This window comes from Rhineura floridana, chromosome 4 (assembly GCF_030035675.1).
Source record: "Rhineura floridana isolate rRhiFlo1 chromosome 4, rRhiFlo1.hap2, whole genome shotgun sequence".
Lineage (NCBI taxonomy): Eukaryota > Metazoa > Chordata > Lepidosauria > Squamata > Rhineuridae > Rhineura > Rhineura floridana.
Genome location: NC_084483.1, coordinates 105152269 through 105170559, shown reverse-complemented (window position 1 = coordinate 105170559; position 18291 = coordinate 105152269). Strand labels below are relative to the sequence as shown.

The following is an 18291-nucleotide window of genomic DNA, read 5'->3' as shown; positions in this document are numbered from 1 at the left end:
GAGCCTAATAGTCCCTGTTGTTGGGTTATATCCATGGTGTATAGCATTAACACCATTTTTTAGTTGCATTGTAAAATATGGTGTATATTGATAAATAGCACTGTCTGAAGAGAAATGGAAATTTCCCATTCTTGGATCCAGTTAATGAACTTTTAAAAAGAGGGAGGAGTTCTAGCTTATAAGCATAAATAGAGAGGCATGCACTATGAACCGAAAGCTCAGTGAGAGTCTCAGATAATGCAAACAGAGGTGCAATGGCCAGTTCAAAGACTCACTTGGTTTTGGAGAACTATATAGGAGGCCAATTTATTCCTTGCTCCTCATATTTAGATTCTTACGACCCTTCCACAGGAGAAGTATATTGCAAGGTGCCAGACAGTGGCAGAGAAGAGGTAAGTTTTTGCACAGATTTACATGCAACTCCGTTTCATGATAGCAGGGCAATTCTGTGGAGAATTGCCAACAATTGTTTGCAATTGATTTTAACATGATGCTTGTTTTGCAAATTTTCGTAGTCTAAAACTAATATTGAAATAGCCCTATTTTTTATGTTACACTGGTAAACATTTACAGAGTCTGTGGCAGTGGTTAATGGCCCCGGTCTGAAGCGCTGAAACCTTTTCCCCACTAGTTGAAGCCCTAGATCTTCTGTACCCGAGTTTAGCATACTTTCCCTTGAAGTTTTTTTTTTTTTTTGACAAACAGCTTCTCAAACCAGGGAGATGAAATTGTCAAGATCAAATTGAAATTGTCCCATGACAAGGTGAAGGGAGAAGGCAACCAACAGCTTGCTGTGTGACTGTATGTATGGCCTTTTACACTTAATGCGTTGTGTGCCTTGATCCTTAATGCTTTGAAAAGAACTGATTTAAATAAAAATCTGTTTGATGATGACTGAAGCTGCAAAAAAAAAAAAAAATCCCTGCAGTTTCACCTCAACCTTTAGCATTCAGCATCAGTCAATCAAATATTTGCTAAGCACAGATAAGTAATGGTTAAAGTGTAACTAGCTGGATTTGCTAAAGTTTAAACTTGTTCTCATGCTTTTATAGTTTGAGTGCCTTGAGTATAGTCATTTATCTTAAGCTGTGGTCCAGTCTTCCCCAAAGTGGTGCCCTACACACACACATACAAACACACACACACACACACACACAGCATTGTGTGTGTGTGTTTACTCCTTAGATAAAAACTTTTGCACTTTTGATTTCAACAGCTGGTAACTCCACCGTGGAACATTCTCATCATCATCTTTTGTAACATCTAAGAACATTTCATCATGTGGATCAGGACTCTCACTTGGTGAATTTCTCTGCCAGTGGCAGCCAATGACAGATGATTTGGAAAACGCACATCCTGCTGCCCTCAGTCTGTGTGATGAGTGATCCTAAAGCAAGGATGGAGAACCTATGGTGTTCCCCAGTGGTGATGCTGGACTCCAGCTCCCATGATCCCTGATCTTTGGGTCATGCTGACTGGAACACATGGTAGTTGGAGCCCAATAACGTCAAGAGGATGACCATTTCTCACCCCTGTTCCAAACATTATGACAGCATTGGTGAGAATTCGCCATTTATCATGCTCTGGTAAATTTAAACTGTAACTTGGCTTTTTAGATGGCAAATTGGACAGGTCAATTAGACAGCGCTTTTTCAAACACTGGAGATTAGAGCATCCACTCCTTGAGGTCATCAGTGTTCCTCATGTCCAGTGAGACCAGTATTGGTCCCTGTTGCTCCTGGCTACAGTTTAGCTTATGGTTGCCATTTGCAAGCTGAAGAAATAGTTGGTTTCTCCAGCTTTCATTAGAAGGTGTTACACTTAAAAGGAAAGCTCAATAGTGCCACCTAATGTTTAAATGATGAGTAATAAATTGGAAGATTACACATATAGATGGAGAAATACCGTTATGTTCCTAGAAGGGATTAGTGCAGCCTTTCCCAACTTTGGGTCTTCAGATTACAAGCACCATCATCTCTAACCAACATGGTCAATGTTCAGGAATGATGCAAGTTGTAGACCAACAATACTTGTGGATCCAAGGTTGGGGAAGTGTGGGCTGCTTGTAATATTTAATAATTAGTTTCTGTTTTTACAAGAGAGGTCCCTGTCTCAGGGCTGCCCAGAAGATAATGTCCTTCTAACCAAAGGTTCTGTCCATGACTCCCAGACATGGGAGATGGCTGTGGTTGAACAGTGTGACACAAATGCAGTCTATATATGTGCTCTAGAGTAGGGATGGGGAATCTGGTTTTCCAGATTAGGGATGTGCTAGAATTCCACCCAATTTGGATTTAGTGCCAAATTTCCCATTAATTCACTTATTCTCTATTATTGTAGATTGGATATTTATATAGTTACTTTCCACAGCTATTTTTGAAAATGGATTTTTTATATAAAAAAATCCATCTCTAAAACACTGATATGAAGAACAATGATTTTATTGATAATTCCTTTCATTGATTGATATTTCTGTTTAAAATAATATTTTCCTTTTAAAATATTAATATTAATATCAATATTTTTTGCAACAAAAAATGGATCAGTAAAAGCAGGAGCTAATGGATAAAGAATGAACTTGAATCAATACCGGCCTGTTAGTTTGACAGAATGCTTTTGAACTGGCCCTGGCCAACAGATCCCATCCCTATTCCAGATGATGATGGACTCCAACTCCCACGTCATCCCTGACCTTTCACCATGCCAGCTGGGGCTGAGAAGAGCTGAAGTCCAACAACATGGATTCCTCATCTCTGTTTTACAGCATATTTTTATATTTTTAATTAAATATAAGATCCTCTGTGGTGCAGAGTGGTAAGCGGCGGTAACGCAGCCGAAAGCTCTGCTCTTGGCCAGAGTTTGATTCCCATGGAAGAAGGAAGTGGAATCTCCGGTGAAAGGGGTCGAGGTCCACTCAGCCTTCCATCCATCCGTGGTCGGTAAAATGAGTACCCGGCATATGCTGGGGGGTAAAGAAAGGCCGGGGAAGGAACTGGCAATCCCACCCCATATATACGGTCTGCCTGGTAAACATCGCAAGACGTCACCCTAAGAGACAGAAAGTTTGGGAATGTGCTCTGGCCCAAATTAAGCCCTCGAGAGGAAGATACAATACATTCATAAGAACATAGGAAGCTGCTTTATGGAGAGTCAGGTTATTGGTGCATCTAGCTCAGGGACTGCCAGGGATCTTTTCCAGCACTACCTGGAGATGCTGGGGTTTGAACTTGGGATCCTTCTGCATTCCAAGTAGATGAACTATAGCCCTTCCTCTTTTCTCATAATTACTGTGTTTTGCTGAATGCCCCCTGAAATGTATCTGTTCGTTATCTTTTTAAGGTAGAGGCTGCTGTCAAAGCTGCCCAAAATGCCTTTCCAGGTTGGTCTGCCAAAACTCCCCAAGAAAGGTCAAAAATAATGAGCAAGCTAGCAGACCTTATTGAAGAAAGTCTGGAGTCATTTGCAGAAGCAGAATCAAAGGATCAAGGTAAAGGCAGAAGCCCATTTGGGCTGTGCTTCCAAGTGATGATTTATTGAGGAAATCGTGTAGTTCTCTTGAGTTTTCAGATGAAGGGCTGATTCTTGTCTTCCTACTTGCCCTTCATCTTGCATACTCAATACAAAATACTTGCATCCCCCATCAAGTGACAAGTGCACATGTGCACTTTCTTCCTTTCCTTTGCACGGGTCTGTAAGCTGCATGCGTTTCTGCTAGTGGTGAGTGGCAGCTGGCCCACTTCTATCTCCACATTGCTATTTTTGTAGATCGTCTAAATGGCATGAGGAATTGCACTACATTGCTTTGAAACAAAGAGCAGGGATAGGGAACCACCAGCTTGTGGTCTTCTCTGTCTGACCCATGGTACTCCCTTTCCCATCACAACAGTGAAAAGCTTGAGCACAGCCTCCTTATATACTGCATGGGGCATGGAGTCCAGAGAAAGACTGTCTCTGTGACCACATCGTCTGTCTTTCTCTGGTTTTACTAATAACACTTTCACCCCCACACTTTTGCTGTGTGTTCCTTTTCTGAGACATTATTCTGTTTGGCCTGGTAATTACACTTATCCTTCTCACCCTGTGCAACAACACTGAAAGTTGTGCTCTTGCTTAAATATCAAAAGGACTGCAGCAACCATTGCAGAAGTATGGTGGCATTTATTAACTGGATCTCTGTTTCAGGGAAAACCATAACGTTTGCTAGAATGGTGGACGTCCCCCGGGCAGTATACAATTTTCGTTTCTTTTCATCCTCCATCCTTCACCAGACAACTGAATGTACACAGATGGATCACATGGGCTGTATGCATTATACTGAGAGAACGCCAGTGGGAATTGGTAAGAGTGTGCAGTTTACAAACAAGCCTGCAATTCTCACATGTGAACTTGACACTCCCTTTAGAATCTTTTGACACTGAGACCAGAACACGCTCCAGCATTTGGCACTCCAAAGTTTAACAAGGACAATAAATATAGATCAAAAGCTGTTTTCTTGTCTCAAAAGGATTTAGCTTTACTTATTAATTTAGAATATGTGAGACAGACTTTCACAAACAGCACACTAACATTAGGTTTAAAAGAGTTAAAAGCTTATTAGCTTTAAAGCAGCCTTTCCCAACCAGTGTGCCTCCAGATGTTGTTGGACCGCAACTCCCATCAGCCTCAGCTAGCATTGCCAATGTTCAGGAAAGATGGGAATTGTGGTCCAACAACACCTGGAGGCACACTGGTTGGGGAAGGCTGCTTTAAAGAGTTAAAATTCCTTTGGAATTCCATCCCTTTAAATATTAACCAGGTGCCATCTCTGTTGTCTTTTTAGCACCTGCTGAAGACCTTCCTCTTTCGACAAGCCTTTTAAGTAGAGACCTTATCCTACTCCATATCTGTGTTGGAATTGTTTTTAAGAAGTTTTTAAGGATTGTTTTTAAAAGGCTTTAAAAAATGTTTTGTTTATAAGTTTTTAAAGATGCCTTGTTTTTATGATGTTTTTAAGGTGTTTTTGTTTTTAATATGTTTTATAGATGCTTTTTGTGTTTTGTTATTTGTTTGCCTCCCTGAATTCCTTCCGGGAGAAAGGGTGGGATATAAATTTAATAATGATAAATAAATAAATAAAATTAGTTATTCAAGCTATGAGTTCTAAAAACATGCTGAAAACACACAGGAAAACTAGGATGCTATAAAATTGGCCAGAAAAAGGGTGGTGGGGGCAGAGGACATTCACTGAAACAAAGAGAAAGGGAAAACTTGGCTGAAAGTGATATCAGAAAACAAAGGGATTCTGACTAAGGCCGCTTGTTTTAGAAAAAGAATGGGCAGTTTTCAGAGGAGGAATGGAGCTTGAGTAGTGGTTGTTTTTGTGGGATTTGGGAAAGTTGTGAGGCAAGAATCAGAAGAAAACAGTTGGAAGACTCTGAAGCACTGCTAGAGAGTGGGATGAGATAAAAGTTTGGTTTCTGAAAAAGAGTAGTCATGGACTGCTATGAGGGAAAGGATATATGAGATTTTGGTGTGAGACAACAAAGAGAGAAAGAGAGCACAGACAGGGGAAGGAAGAAAGAGATCACCCCAAGAAAGAGGGGCCTCACTAGGTGTGAAAGCAGAAGATTAGGGGAAGAAGACAGAGGGAGGCTTGGCCTGCTGATGGACTTGCCAGAGTGGAAGGAGGTTAGTGTACCTGTCCTAATGTCTGAGGTGAGGATATGGTATGTGGGGTGAGTACCTCTTCAGAAACAAAAAAGTGTTAGAGAAGGGAAGGCAAAGAAGAAGAGGGGCAAGTTGGCATTAACAAGAGAGTTCCTGGGCAGGGAAATGAGGTCTCTTTGGGATGCAAAAAATTCTTAGTTGCTAAGGTGAACCACCATATGCTCAAGATGGACTTCAAAAACTAAAATAAAGGCAAAACTAAAATAAAGGCAAAGACTACAAATCCTGTCTTCCTAGGTGTCAGAATTCTGATGGCATGATAAATGAAGAGATATGAGCCTGAGAGTAAAACTGTTCTAAAACGCCTGGTGATCATGCCTCTTTTTGATGCAACAAACAAGGGTTAAAAATAAATAACATTCAGCTGAAGCAATACACCTGGGTAACTTCTAGGCTGGAGCCTTAAGGCATGACTTCTCAATTTAGAACATGATTTTCCAGAAGGGCACAGGGCGCCAGGGATTACATTTTGGAGAACAATAGACCTGCCAGAACCTTCCTGAATATTTCAGGTTACTTAACAAAATAGTCACTGAGCCACATTCCAGCCTATATCAAGCCATGTCACAGAAGACGCATATACTTCATCCCTTGTTTCTTTGTTTTTACAGTTTGCACACCATAGATTTTAAAACAAAGCAAACCACCTCACAGCCTTCCATAGATCCAGGGGTTGAGGATTTCCGGTCAGAAAGAACAGATAAATGTTCTGCTTGTACATTGCAAATACAGGCACATAAGCTACACATTCTGCAAAATGTAAGCTACTTTTATTCCAGTACTGGCTGGTACAAGGCACTTTCTGTTTATGAAATTCCACAGATACACCACTAGATGTCACAATTTTACTTCATTTTTTTTTAAAAAAATACTATTCATAATAAATAATCCAGTTTTCATCACACCAAGGTATTCTCTGAAACAACAGTAGTTTATTCCAACAATAAAGTAAAGTTTGTAGGAAGGGCCGTAGCTCAGTAGCAGAGCATCTACCTCACATGCAGAAGGTCCCAAGTTCAATCTCTGGCATCTTCAGGTAGAGCTGGGAACATCTCCTGCCTGAAACCCTCAAAAGCCACTTCCACAGAGTACTGCAGACAATACTGAGATGATGGGCCAATGGTCTGATTCAGTATAAGGCAGCTTCTAGTCTTCCTAGGAATTTGCTTTTGTACTGTTAGCACTTCTAGCTCAGTGGGAATTTCCATTTGTGGGTTGTAGATTATTCAGTGATCCAGAATTCATAATTCTAAACCAGCAATTGGAAACCTGTGGTCCTCAGATGTTGCTGGACTTATTCCCATCACCCCTGACCCTTGGCCACGCTGGCTGGGGCTGATGGGAGGAGGAGTCCTACAACATCTGTAGGGCCACAGGTCCCCACCCCTATTTTAAATGGTGGACTTACTGATTTTATGAGGTCCTTATTTTAGATGTTAATGTATATGATGTCATAACCCACCCTGGGACCTTAATGGTGAAGGACAGCTAAGCAGTCTTATAAAATATATGAATAATAAATAAACATTCCATTTACAAAGCTATTAATGGTCAGCAATAGTTTATTCCAAACAGGGATATATCAATCACAGCATAGATTAAATGAATATAGGCAACTTCCATACAGTGCAGTCATGCTGGTATCACAAAAATCTCAACTTTTTTCAAAGTGTCAAGACTCCTGTTTAAACAAATTAATTTATCTGCCCTGTTTAATTTCTTTCCTTCTTTTTTTTTTAAAAAAAGCTGGCTTAATTAGTCCCTGGAATTTGCCACTTTACTTGCTGACCTGGAAAATTGCCCCAGCTGTTGCATGTGGAAACACTGTCATTGCCAAACCCAGTGAAATGACATCTGTCACTGCTTGGATGATGTGCAAACTTCTCAATAAAGCAGGTAATCCCAAGAAAGTAGACAAATAAATTATTAGGATGGGGATGTCATATTTTTATGTAAACCAATCTGTAAGGTGTCAATGTAGTAATAAAACAATTGGAGTATTTACATTCCAATGTGTATATAGTCTAAGACTTAGGAGGGGAGGTAGTTTGGATGTTGTCTTGAGATCCCCTCCAAGCCCTTGGTTTTACATCCGTAAGAATGGACTCTATAGAGAAAAAAGCCTGACAAAGTGATCAAACCAGGGCACTTCCAGAGTATTGGCATTTTGGGGTGGAATGTAATCATGTACTGGCAAATTCAGGTTGCCCAATTATAATAGCTTGGGAGTTCTTGCACAACAAACCTGCTTATCTAAAAGATTGGGTTTTTTTCTGATAAGGAAAGGGACAGGAAAAATGCACGGCAAAGTGTGGGATAACTCAGCCTTGATGCAACATTGTCTAATCTTTGCAAACCAATCAGAATGAATACTTGTTAAATAGCCAAAATCATCTAACCTCCCTGCAAAACAAATTTGGAAATGCTCAGTCAAGAGGTGATGCGGAAGTGTCCCTAGTCTTTGTTAAATTAACAGGTTTATACAAGCCTGTTAAGTATCTTTTTGCATTGATTAGTGATCACAGTTACATATGAACAGAAAAACAGCTTGCTGGATCAGGTCAGTGCCCCACCTCCAGCGTCCTGTTCTCACAGTGGCCAACCAGATGCCTACAGGAAGCCTGAAAGCATGCCCTGAGCACAAGAGCACTCTCCCCACCAGTGACTCCCAGCAGCATACTGCCTCTGAAAGAAAAGGTAGAATTTAGCTATTGGGGTTAGGTGATTGGTTGCCCCAGAAACTACTACGTCGATATACTTCTAGAAGGCGACTGAAAAGAAGAAGCCCCTCCCCGCTAGGGGTGATGTCATCATTGTATGTAAGAGAACAACAGACCAGGGGCCAGGTCCATCTTGAGCTGTGCTAGAAAGAGAGTCAGAGGTTTGCCTTGCTCTCTGTGCTGACTCCAAGGCTTGGGCCGGGGGCCTAAAAACCTAATGGAAGAGCAATAGTGTTAATGCCATGAGGCTTTCCATCTTATGCTCAGCTTGTATATATGTATAAATAATGCCACATAACACAAAAACATCACAGTTTCCAGTGACATTCAGTCTATGGAAACCAAACCCAAGGTATGTGCTGGCACTTTGTAAATCTCTCACTGCTTGGAGACTGGGGTATGTGTAACAATATTTTCTTGAGCTCCAGCTATATGACCAGTTTTGACAGAAGTTATACCCCTGAAGTATGGGTAGTAGTAATATCTCTCCAGTGTGTACATACCAGTGTGCTGTGGTGGTTAGTATTGGTCTAAGACTTGGGAGACCAGGGCTAAATCCCCTCTCAGCCATGAAGCTCACTGGGTGGTCTTGGGGCAGTCATAGTCTTTCAGCTTGACCTACTTCATAGGGTTGTTGTGAGGGTGAAATGAGAAAGGAGAGAACATGTATATCACCTTGAGCACCTTGGAGGACAGGTGGGATATAAATGTAAGAATAAATAATATGCCATCAAGCATGACATTGGGTATTAACAGTAATTATAACTGTATACTGTTTAAATTATGTATGAAGGAACATTTCCATGACCAAAAGTATAACTAGTGGTAAGGGAGGAGCATCATATACAACCAATGTTCACTAAAATTCACTATAGCCATTGAAATTAATTGCCTTAAAGGAACATGTTACCAAGTTTACAAAGAGACTTAAGTGTACTGCATGAGCATTAGTATGCTGTATCTTTCTGCTTATGAGGGTTTCCTCCGGGTGTGGTGAACATCGTGTTAGGGAGTGGTCTAAAAGCTGGAGATGCCCTAGTTTCCCATCCGGAGGTGTCTCTGATTTCCTTCACGGGAAGCACACTCACTGGCCAGCACATCATTGAAAGGAGTGCTCCATATTGTAAGAAGCTCTCATTGGAACTTGGAGGCAAAAATCCAGCTATCATCTTTGAGGATGCCAATTTGGATGAATGCATTTCTGCCACTGTAAGATCCAGCTTTGCTAATCAGGTAAGGGGAAAAGGCAACACCCTGTCTCTTTATACTAGATTTATTGCTTTTCTTGTGAGGCTCAAAAACTCTGCATGCCCTTCATAAAGAATTTAGCCCAGTCAAGACTGAGGGGGTAGTTCTGAACTGCAGGACCTCGGCTTCTTCAAGACTATCCCACATGGTACCATCTCTGAATGGGTATTGTGTCATAAATATTGAATGATAGGAATGGATGAGGAAGTGCCTCTTGGTTTATTATTGGATGGTGCTTGCTGAGCTTTCTCAAAGCACATTCAGAGAAGGTTTGGGCTCTGTGTGAGAATTCTCTCCTAGTCCACAATGTGTTGCATGGGTGCATGTGCATAAAATCATAGGTTAGCGGAGTTGGAAGGGGATCATAAGGCCATTGAGACCAACCCCCTGCTCAATGCATGAATCTAACTTAAAGCATTCCTGATAGGTGGCTGTCCAGCTGCCTCTTGAATGCCTCCAGTGTATAGCTGGTGTTTCTTACATCCCATGAATACCTTTTCTTGTGCATGAGTATGAGAACATTGGGAATTGTTGTTTGGTTGCTATTCCGAGCAAATGCCTCTGAGATTGCTTTCTAGTTCCCTTTCAAATCTACAACAGCAATCACACACATGTGAAGTATTGGTTCCCCTCTGTTAGGCACTGGTTAGGCCTCATCTTGAATACTGCATCCAGTTCTGGACACCACACTTTAAGAAGGATGCAGACAAACTGGAACGGGTTCAGAGGAGGGCAACAAGGATGATCAGGGGACTAGAAACAAAACCCTATGAGGAGAGACTGAAAGAACTGGGCATGTTTAGCCTTGAGAAGAGAAGACTGAAGGGAGATATGAGAGTGAGTACTTGACAGGCTGCCACACAGGGCCAGGATCTCTTCTTGATCTTCCCAGAGTGCAGGACACGGAATAATGGGCTCAAGTTACAGGAAGCCAGATTTCGACTGAACATCAGGAAAAATTTCCTAACTGTTAGAGCGGTACAACAATGGAATCAATTGCCTAGGGAGGTGGTAGACTCTCCAACATTGGAGGCCTTCAAGAGGCAGCTGGACAGCCACCTGTCCGGTATGCTTTCACTTGGATTCCTGCACTGAGCAAGGGGTTGGACTCAATGGCCTTATAGGCCCCTTCCAACTGTAATGATTCTATGAATCTACACACACCAATAGTGCCATGGCAGGAAGCCACTTGGGGAAATCCTCCCAGGGCAGAAGAGTGCTTGGGTATGATTGATGACAATGAAACATGCATTAATTGCCACCATACCCCCCCCAAACCACCTCATGTGTAGGGCCATGGCAGGCAGCCACTTGGGAAAACACACATACGCAGGCAGGAGAGCAACTAGTTGGACTGGGAGAACCTTACTGATGGGAGGCAATGAAAGATGTATTCATGCACAGTCAGGACCCAATGGAGAAAATGCTCATTGAGGAAGCATTGCTTTATTGGGTGGTTGATTTGCTATGGACAGGGATGTTTGGAGGAGGTGCAATTACGGATCTTTGGCTGCACACATTGTACTATTGAGCCTATACAATTTCAAACTGTTGCAGTGCAAGTGAAACCCAGATCTCAAGTTCTAGGTTTTGAGACTTGCCAAGGTGTGAGAATTCATTATTACAGACATTTAATAGAAGGGTTTGGTGAATCATCTGTATACTGCAGATGTACAATTTTTTAAAAACCAGGAATGAATGTGATTGAATAGCTTTTTCCACACAGCACAATGTTTGGGTCAATTTCACACTGCACATGGGAGTTTTAACAAAACCTTCAATGAATGTAAGAAATTTGCAATGATCTCCTCACATACACTCTTTACATTAGCTACCTTGTCTGGTGAATGTTGACTGCCCATGTGAAGAAATGTTAGTCCTTAAGATCTTCAGTGATCTTGAGGGATGGCAATGGCAGTCATTTGTTAATTGAGCATTACAAGCTAGTCAAATCTGTTTTCTGAGCTGACTAATTGCAAACTTCAGTGGCATCACTATTCAGTAATTATGCAGGAAAGATAGTGTGACATCAGTCAGATGGCAGACCTGTGTTGGTAATTTGCTCCAAATTTCTGCACAACAACGGTTAAATCTCTTAAATACTCAGTCATTATCTTGGAAGCTGCAAGCCACATCTCAGTCTCCACATCTACCACTGCATTCCCTATGACGATATAGGCTGCATTTATTTCAAAAGGCTGCCTTAAGCTGATTCAAATATGCCATGTGAATTACTTGATATTTCAACACTCAGTGATTTGCCACTAAATGTGACAAGTGCTCTTATAGTAAAATATTAGGTTTGAAGTGGTGTCAGATAAAACTCTGGAGTTTTGGTCTGTGGTGGCTATTTCACATATATTCCTCTCTCCATATATAATGCAAGGTCTGAGCAAATGATGTCAATGAGATTTAATGGGAAACCTGTTAACATAACCATCATCCATGTCTACGCTCCAACGGCAAACACAGCAGAAGAGGAATTGGAGAGATTTTATGCAGAAGTACAGGAAGAAATTGATCACACACCATAACAAGATGTTCTGTTAATCATGGGGGATTGGAAAGCAAAAGTAGGGAACAGAGAAGAACTAGGAATTGTGGGGAAATGGGGCTTAGGAGATAGAAATGAAGCAGGAGACTTACTGAATTCTGTGAAGCCAATAATTTGTTTCCCACAAACAGATTTTGTGAGCAACCGAAAAGACGACTGTACATGTGGACATCACCAAATGGTCAATATAGGAATCAAATTGATTATATAATTGGTAGTAGACAATGGAGAAGTTCCATACTTTCTGTGCAAACAAGACTAGGAGCAGACTGCGGTACAGATCATGAACTGATCATACTGGAAATCAGACTAAAGCTAAAGAAGAAGAACAAAGCAATCACAATGCCAAAATACAATTTAAATAACATCCCAGAAGAATATAAAGATCAAATAAGGAACAGATTTGAGGCTTTAAACTTAGTTGAGAGAGAACCAGAAGAACTATGGAGTGAAGTCAGAGACATTATCGGGGATGATGCAATAAGACAATACCTCTAGTTTAAAAAGAGAGAAATACCTCAATGGATGACTCAAGAAACCCTTACAATGGTTAAAGAGAGAAGGAAAACAAAAGCAAAAGAGGAGATAGAAACCCTAAATGCAATAATACAGCAACTAGTACATAGGGACAAAGAACTATTACAATAGTTATTGCATAGAAATAGAAGAGGATAATAAAGAAGGTAGAACAAGAGCCCTATTACAAAGATTAGAGAAATGAAAGGGAAATTTAAACCATGAGTAGGGATGTCGAGAGAGAGCCAGTGTGGTGTAGTGGTTAAGGTGTTGGACTACGACCTGGGAGACCAGGGTTCGAATCCTCACATAGCCATGAAGCTCACTGGGTGACCTTGGGCCAGTCACTGCCTCTCAGCCTCATGAAAACCCTAGGGTTGCCATAAGTCGGAATTGACTTGAAGGCGGCATGCGCGCATGCACGCACACACACACAGGGGTGTTGAATAATCAACAGGGGAACACACTGACTGACCAAAATGAAATAAAAGGAAAATGGAAGCAATACACTGAAGAACTATGTAAAAAAGATGCAAGGATGACAGATTCATTCATGGAGGAACCGTATAATGAAGAACCAGAAATTCTAGAATGTGATGTAAAAGCTGCTCTTAAAATACTTGGAAGAAACAAAGCACCAGAAATAGAAGGCATATTAATAGAGTTGCTACAAGTTACTGAGACTGAATCTGTCCAAATTATGACCAAAAAATTGTCAACAAATATGGAAAACTAAACAATGGCCCACAGACTGGAAGCGTTCAATATACATTTCAATTCCAAAGAAAAGGAATCCCAGGGAATGCAGTAATTATCGAACTATTGCCTTAATATCCCATGCAAGTAAAGTAATGCTCAAGATTCTGCAACAAAGGCTCTTACCATATATGGAGCTAGAAATGCCAGATGTCCAAGCTGAATTTAGAAAGGGAAGAGGCACCAGAGATCATATTGCAAATATACGTTGGATAATGGAATAAACCAAGGAATTTCAGAAGAAAATCACACTGTGCTTTATAGATTACAGCAAAGCTTTTGATTTTGCAGATCATGAAAAACTATGGAATGCTTTAAAAGAAATGGGGGTGCCACAGCATCTGATTGTCCTGATGCACAACCTATACTCTGGACAAGAGGCTACTGTAAGGACAGAATATGGAGAAACGGATTGGTGCCCCATCGGAAAGGGTGTGAGACAGGGTTGTATTTTATCACCCTATTTGTTTAATCTATACACAGAACATATCATACGGAAAGCATGATTGGACCATGTTGAAGGAGGTGTTAAAACTGGGGGGAGAAATATCAATAATTTAAGATATGCAGATGATACTGGCAGAAACCAGTAATGATTTGAAACAAATGCTGATGAAAGTTAAAGAGGAAAGCACAAAAGCAGGACTAAGCTGAATGTCAAAAAAACTAAAGTAATGACAACAGAAGATTTATGTAACTTTAAAGTTCACAATGAGGACATTGAACTTGTCAAGGATTATCAATACCTTGGCACAGTCATTAACCAAAATGGAGACAATAGTCAAGAAATCAGAAGAAGGCTAGGACTGGGGAAGGTAGCTATGAGAGAACTAGAAAAGGTCCTCAAATGCAAAGATGTATCACTGAACACCAAAGTCAGGATCATTCAGACCATTGTATTCCTGATCTCTATGTATGGATGTGAAAATTGGACAATTGGACAAGCCATGATTCACTTGAAAAGACAATAATGCTGGGGAAACAGCAGGGAGTAGAAAAAGAGGAAGGCCAAACAATAGATGGATTGATTCCATAAAGGAAGCCACAGACCTGAACTTACAAGATCTGAACAGGGTGGTTCATGACAGATGCTCTTGGAGGTCGCTGATTCCTAGGGTCGCCATAAGTCGTAATCGACTTGAAGGTGCATAACACACAATTCTCTAACAGATTACCACCCCTGCCCCATCTTAAATAACCTGGATCTGAAATCAGAAATGAATTTGATTGCAGGAAAAATGTGTGTGTGTATGAGGAGAGAATAAATCAGAGGAGGGGGCTACATGTCTCATGTAGACTAATTGTCTCTGTAAGTAATCTCCTTCCCAGAGTGCCCTGTTATTTTGGCAAACATGGAGTTGGATGCACACTGTTTGCTAAGATAACTAATGTGGCACTAAGCGACAAACAGTATGATCACATGGTGATACTTGCACTTGATGGAGTAATTCCAGAACCGGCCCTGCTGTTAGTCAAAGTGAGGCAACAGCCTTAGGCAGCAGATGCTGGGGACAAAATTTCCCTGCCTTCAGGTGCTGTGGAAGATGGTATCCTGTTGTCAGTGCTAAAGTACCATTCAATTGCTAGTCTTGTCCTTTGCCTCAGGCAGCAGAATGTCTTGGGTCGACCCTGAGTAATTCTATATTACACCTCACAATTTTTCTCTTTGTCCAAACTCTCTAACCTGGCCAAATTGTTTTCTCTGAGGTCTTGGGGAGAAGCTTCCCTCGATGAAATAAATGACAATGTTTTCCACAAAGTCGGTATTTCACTCCATTGCTTTATGTAACTTATAAGAATCCTGTTTTTATACGTGTGTGTGTGTGTGTGTGTATACATTGGAAATTTGCAGTAATGACCATCTGACAGATTTTTCTTCTTTCTCTCCACCCTATTAGGGTGAAATTTGTCTCTGCACTAGCAGAATCTTTGTCCAGAGGAGCATTTACAAGGACTTCTTGAGAAGGTTTGTGGAAGCTGTCAAAAAATGGAAAATTGGAGACCCCTCAGATCCCACGGTTGACCTGGGAGCATTGATAAGTAAAGAGCATTTAGCAAAGGTAAAGAAAAGAAAAAGGTGGAACTGAGGTTATCTATTTGTGATCAAATAACATGCTCAATATATTAGCCAAGTCTCTTCCTCCTACTGGCCTGAAAAAAAACTCAGAACAGAGAGAGTGCTTTTTTTCTCACATCACTGTAAATTCACAGTCATTTTAGGATGAAGAATGGGCAGAACTTTTAGCTGCTTTCGGTTGTATCCAGCGTAGCAATAAATCCATCAGCAAAGGATTATTATTTGCACAACAAAACTTCCCCCTGCACCCCCATCTGTTCTACAGGTTCCCCCAACCCTCCGGATCAGGTTTGGGGAGGGCACAGGACATATGTGGGGGGAGGAGAGCAGGAAGCCCCATTGCAGCAGCAGAAATTATTGCGCCGATGTGATATGTTAGTTTAATACCTTTGATACCCAGGATACCTTCTGAAATTGGAGCTCTGCAATTCTCAGAATGGCATTTAAATTCATCCCAAGTGACAAAAAGCTCCAAAATTTATTTCCTCTTGTTAGTTTGCTTTTGCAAATGTGTTGACAAGAAGGCTGGGAAAAAAGTTTCTGATTCCCAAGAATCAAATTTTAGTGCATAGAATTTTTCCAACATTGATTAGTATTAATTATCACCATCATCATTGCTTAAAATCGGTAAAATAGCCAATGCAATACAGTGTCAACAAATGTTAAGTGATGCATGTTGGGGCAAAAATATCTTAATTTCACATACACTCATGGAGTCTGAGCTGGCAATGACTGACCAGGAATGAGCTTAGGTACAGATTTAAAACACTAAATTGAAAATAGAGTGCAGTTTATTGTAAACAATTTATTAAACCCAGTATAAACTCATTAACAAATTTCAACATGCAACTTCAGATCAATGCCCAATACATTTCGACAGATGTTTTCCTCCCTGGCCTTGTAACTGATAAAAATACATGGCAAAGGGCAAAAGAGGGAGAAAGGGAAAAATATTCATCCATGAAATACTCATAGTAAGTACCTCGAAACATTGTAAGTCAGCTGTTTTAGAAAAGGATATGTGGTATTATAGCATCTTTCTCAAACAGCTGACGTGTGCCTAGACCTTTTGAATAGCCAGTCATTTTAATTATCACTTTGTTCTGTTTTAAATTATTTTTATATTTTATAGTATACCTGTTGCTGTACACCACCCTGATAATTTATGAAAGAGTGGTATATAAATACTTTTACTAAATATAAATATTATTTATTTCCATAGTCAATTTATTATTAAACATTAAATATATTATTATTTCCATAGTCAATTTATGGATAATTGGAAACTGCAACCCTTTCTATAATGATATTTTGTTGTTAGGTAAAGAACTACATCAAAAAAGCAGAGTCTGAAGGGGCTAAGATCCTATATGGAGAGGGAATAGATTCCTTGGCTCTTCCTCCAAGAAACCAGAATGGCTATTTTATGCTTCCAACGGTAATTGCTGAAATTGCTGATGACTCATGTTGCATGCAGGATGAGATCTTTGGTCCTATAACCTGCATCACAGAGTTTGGCACAGAAGAGGAAGTGATTAGGAGAGCCAATGGAGTCAAATATGGCCTGGCAGCCACTGTCTGGTCAAGCGATGTGGGGCGGGTTCATCGTGTTGCTAAGAGACTGAAGTCTGGATTGGTGTGGACCAATTGTTGGCTTATCAGAGACTTGAATTTGCCTTTTGGGGGCATGAAAGCCTCAGGGATAGGCAGAGAAGGAGCAAAGGATTCCTATGAGTTTTTCACTGAGGTGAAAACCATTACCATAAAACACACTTAAATATACTGATGAAAATATTTAATACCTTAATAAACAAATATTGTGGGGTTTTTTGTGTGTGTGTCTCTTGAATGTATAATAAGACATGGTTGGCTTGGAATGTGCTCTGAAATCCATAATTTATACCTGCATTGGTATTATACTTTTACTGGCTGAGAAGAGCAGGGTTCTCTTATGACTGAATGCCCATTTTGGGGCAAATGGGGCCTGCAAATGATGGAGAATTTTGTCTCCTTTGGGATCCTTGACTGGGGGTCCTTGAATAAATTTGAAGACACAGGCTTGAAGCAAAAAGATAGGCCTTTATTCTCTACAAGCATATGCAGGGTCAGCCTCCCAGAGAGTCTGGAGAGGACTGCAATGAGACACTGTGTGCAAGCTCTTTTATACAGTACAGTTACAGCATGTGACATTAGTTCACCAGTCCCACGAGTTCCTGCCCACATAACTTCACAGTTCCTCCTCCCTGCAATCCTTCCAAACCAATCAGAACGCATTGGTAATTCTGTTTCTTATTCCAATATTCTGTCCATCTTATGAATATCACCATTGTTCTGCTGTCTCACCTTATTGATGGTTTTGGGGGCCAGTTGAGACCAGTTACTATTGTGAAGGGGCTTTCAAGCGTATCCAGTACATCCATTGTTCCTTTGTTCTTGATTGGCCAGGCTAGCATGTTCCTTAACGATACCAGATTGGGTTTGGCTTGCTCAGCTTAGGGTGGCTGAAATTTCATGAGCACCACAGTTTTAATAGTTTGTTATAGGGGTTCTTATTTCTTATATTTTCTTAGAAATCGCATTCCTAACTGTAAAAGTACATAGCTATGGAGGAAGGGTTATGATTAAGGTGCTGTACTATGCCTGGAGACCATACATTTAAGACAAGGGATTGAGTAATTCTGAACCAGCCACTCTCTCTCAGCCTCAGAGGAATG

The 18291-nt window shown here is 40.7% G+C and overlaps 1 protein-coding gene across 9 annotated transcripts; it reads left to right on the top strand.

Annotated features, from left to right (window-relative positions):
* Positions 1 to 226: 226 nt before the first annotated feature.
* On the top strand, positions 227 to 17404 carry ALDH8A1 (aldehyde dehydrogenase 8 family member A1). Of its 9 annotated transcripts, XM_061623906.1 has the most exons (9): positions 303 to 392; positions 706 to 801; positions 1217 to 1558; positions 3344 to 3487; positions 4183 to 4338; positions 7453 to 7602; positions 9403 to 9659; positions 15399 to 15560; positions 16899 to 17404. In XM_061623906.1, exons 3-9 carry the CDS (start codon positions 1516 to 1518, stop codon positions 17352 to 17354), a joined length of 1368 nt encoding a protein of 455 aa, XP_061479890.1. In that variant the 5' UTR covers positions 303 to 392; positions 706 to 801; positions 1217 to 1515; the 3' UTR covers positions 17355 to 17404. The 9 variants fall into 9 exon arrangements, with proteins under 9 accessions (XP_061479889.1, XP_061479890.1, XP_061479896.1 ...); XM_061623912.1 differs by lacking the exon at positions 1217 to 1558; XM_061623910.1 differs by lacking the exon at positions 1217 to 1558 and having other exon boundaries at positions 3340 to 3487.
* The last annotated feature ends 887 nt before the right edge of the window (positions 17405 to 18291 follow it).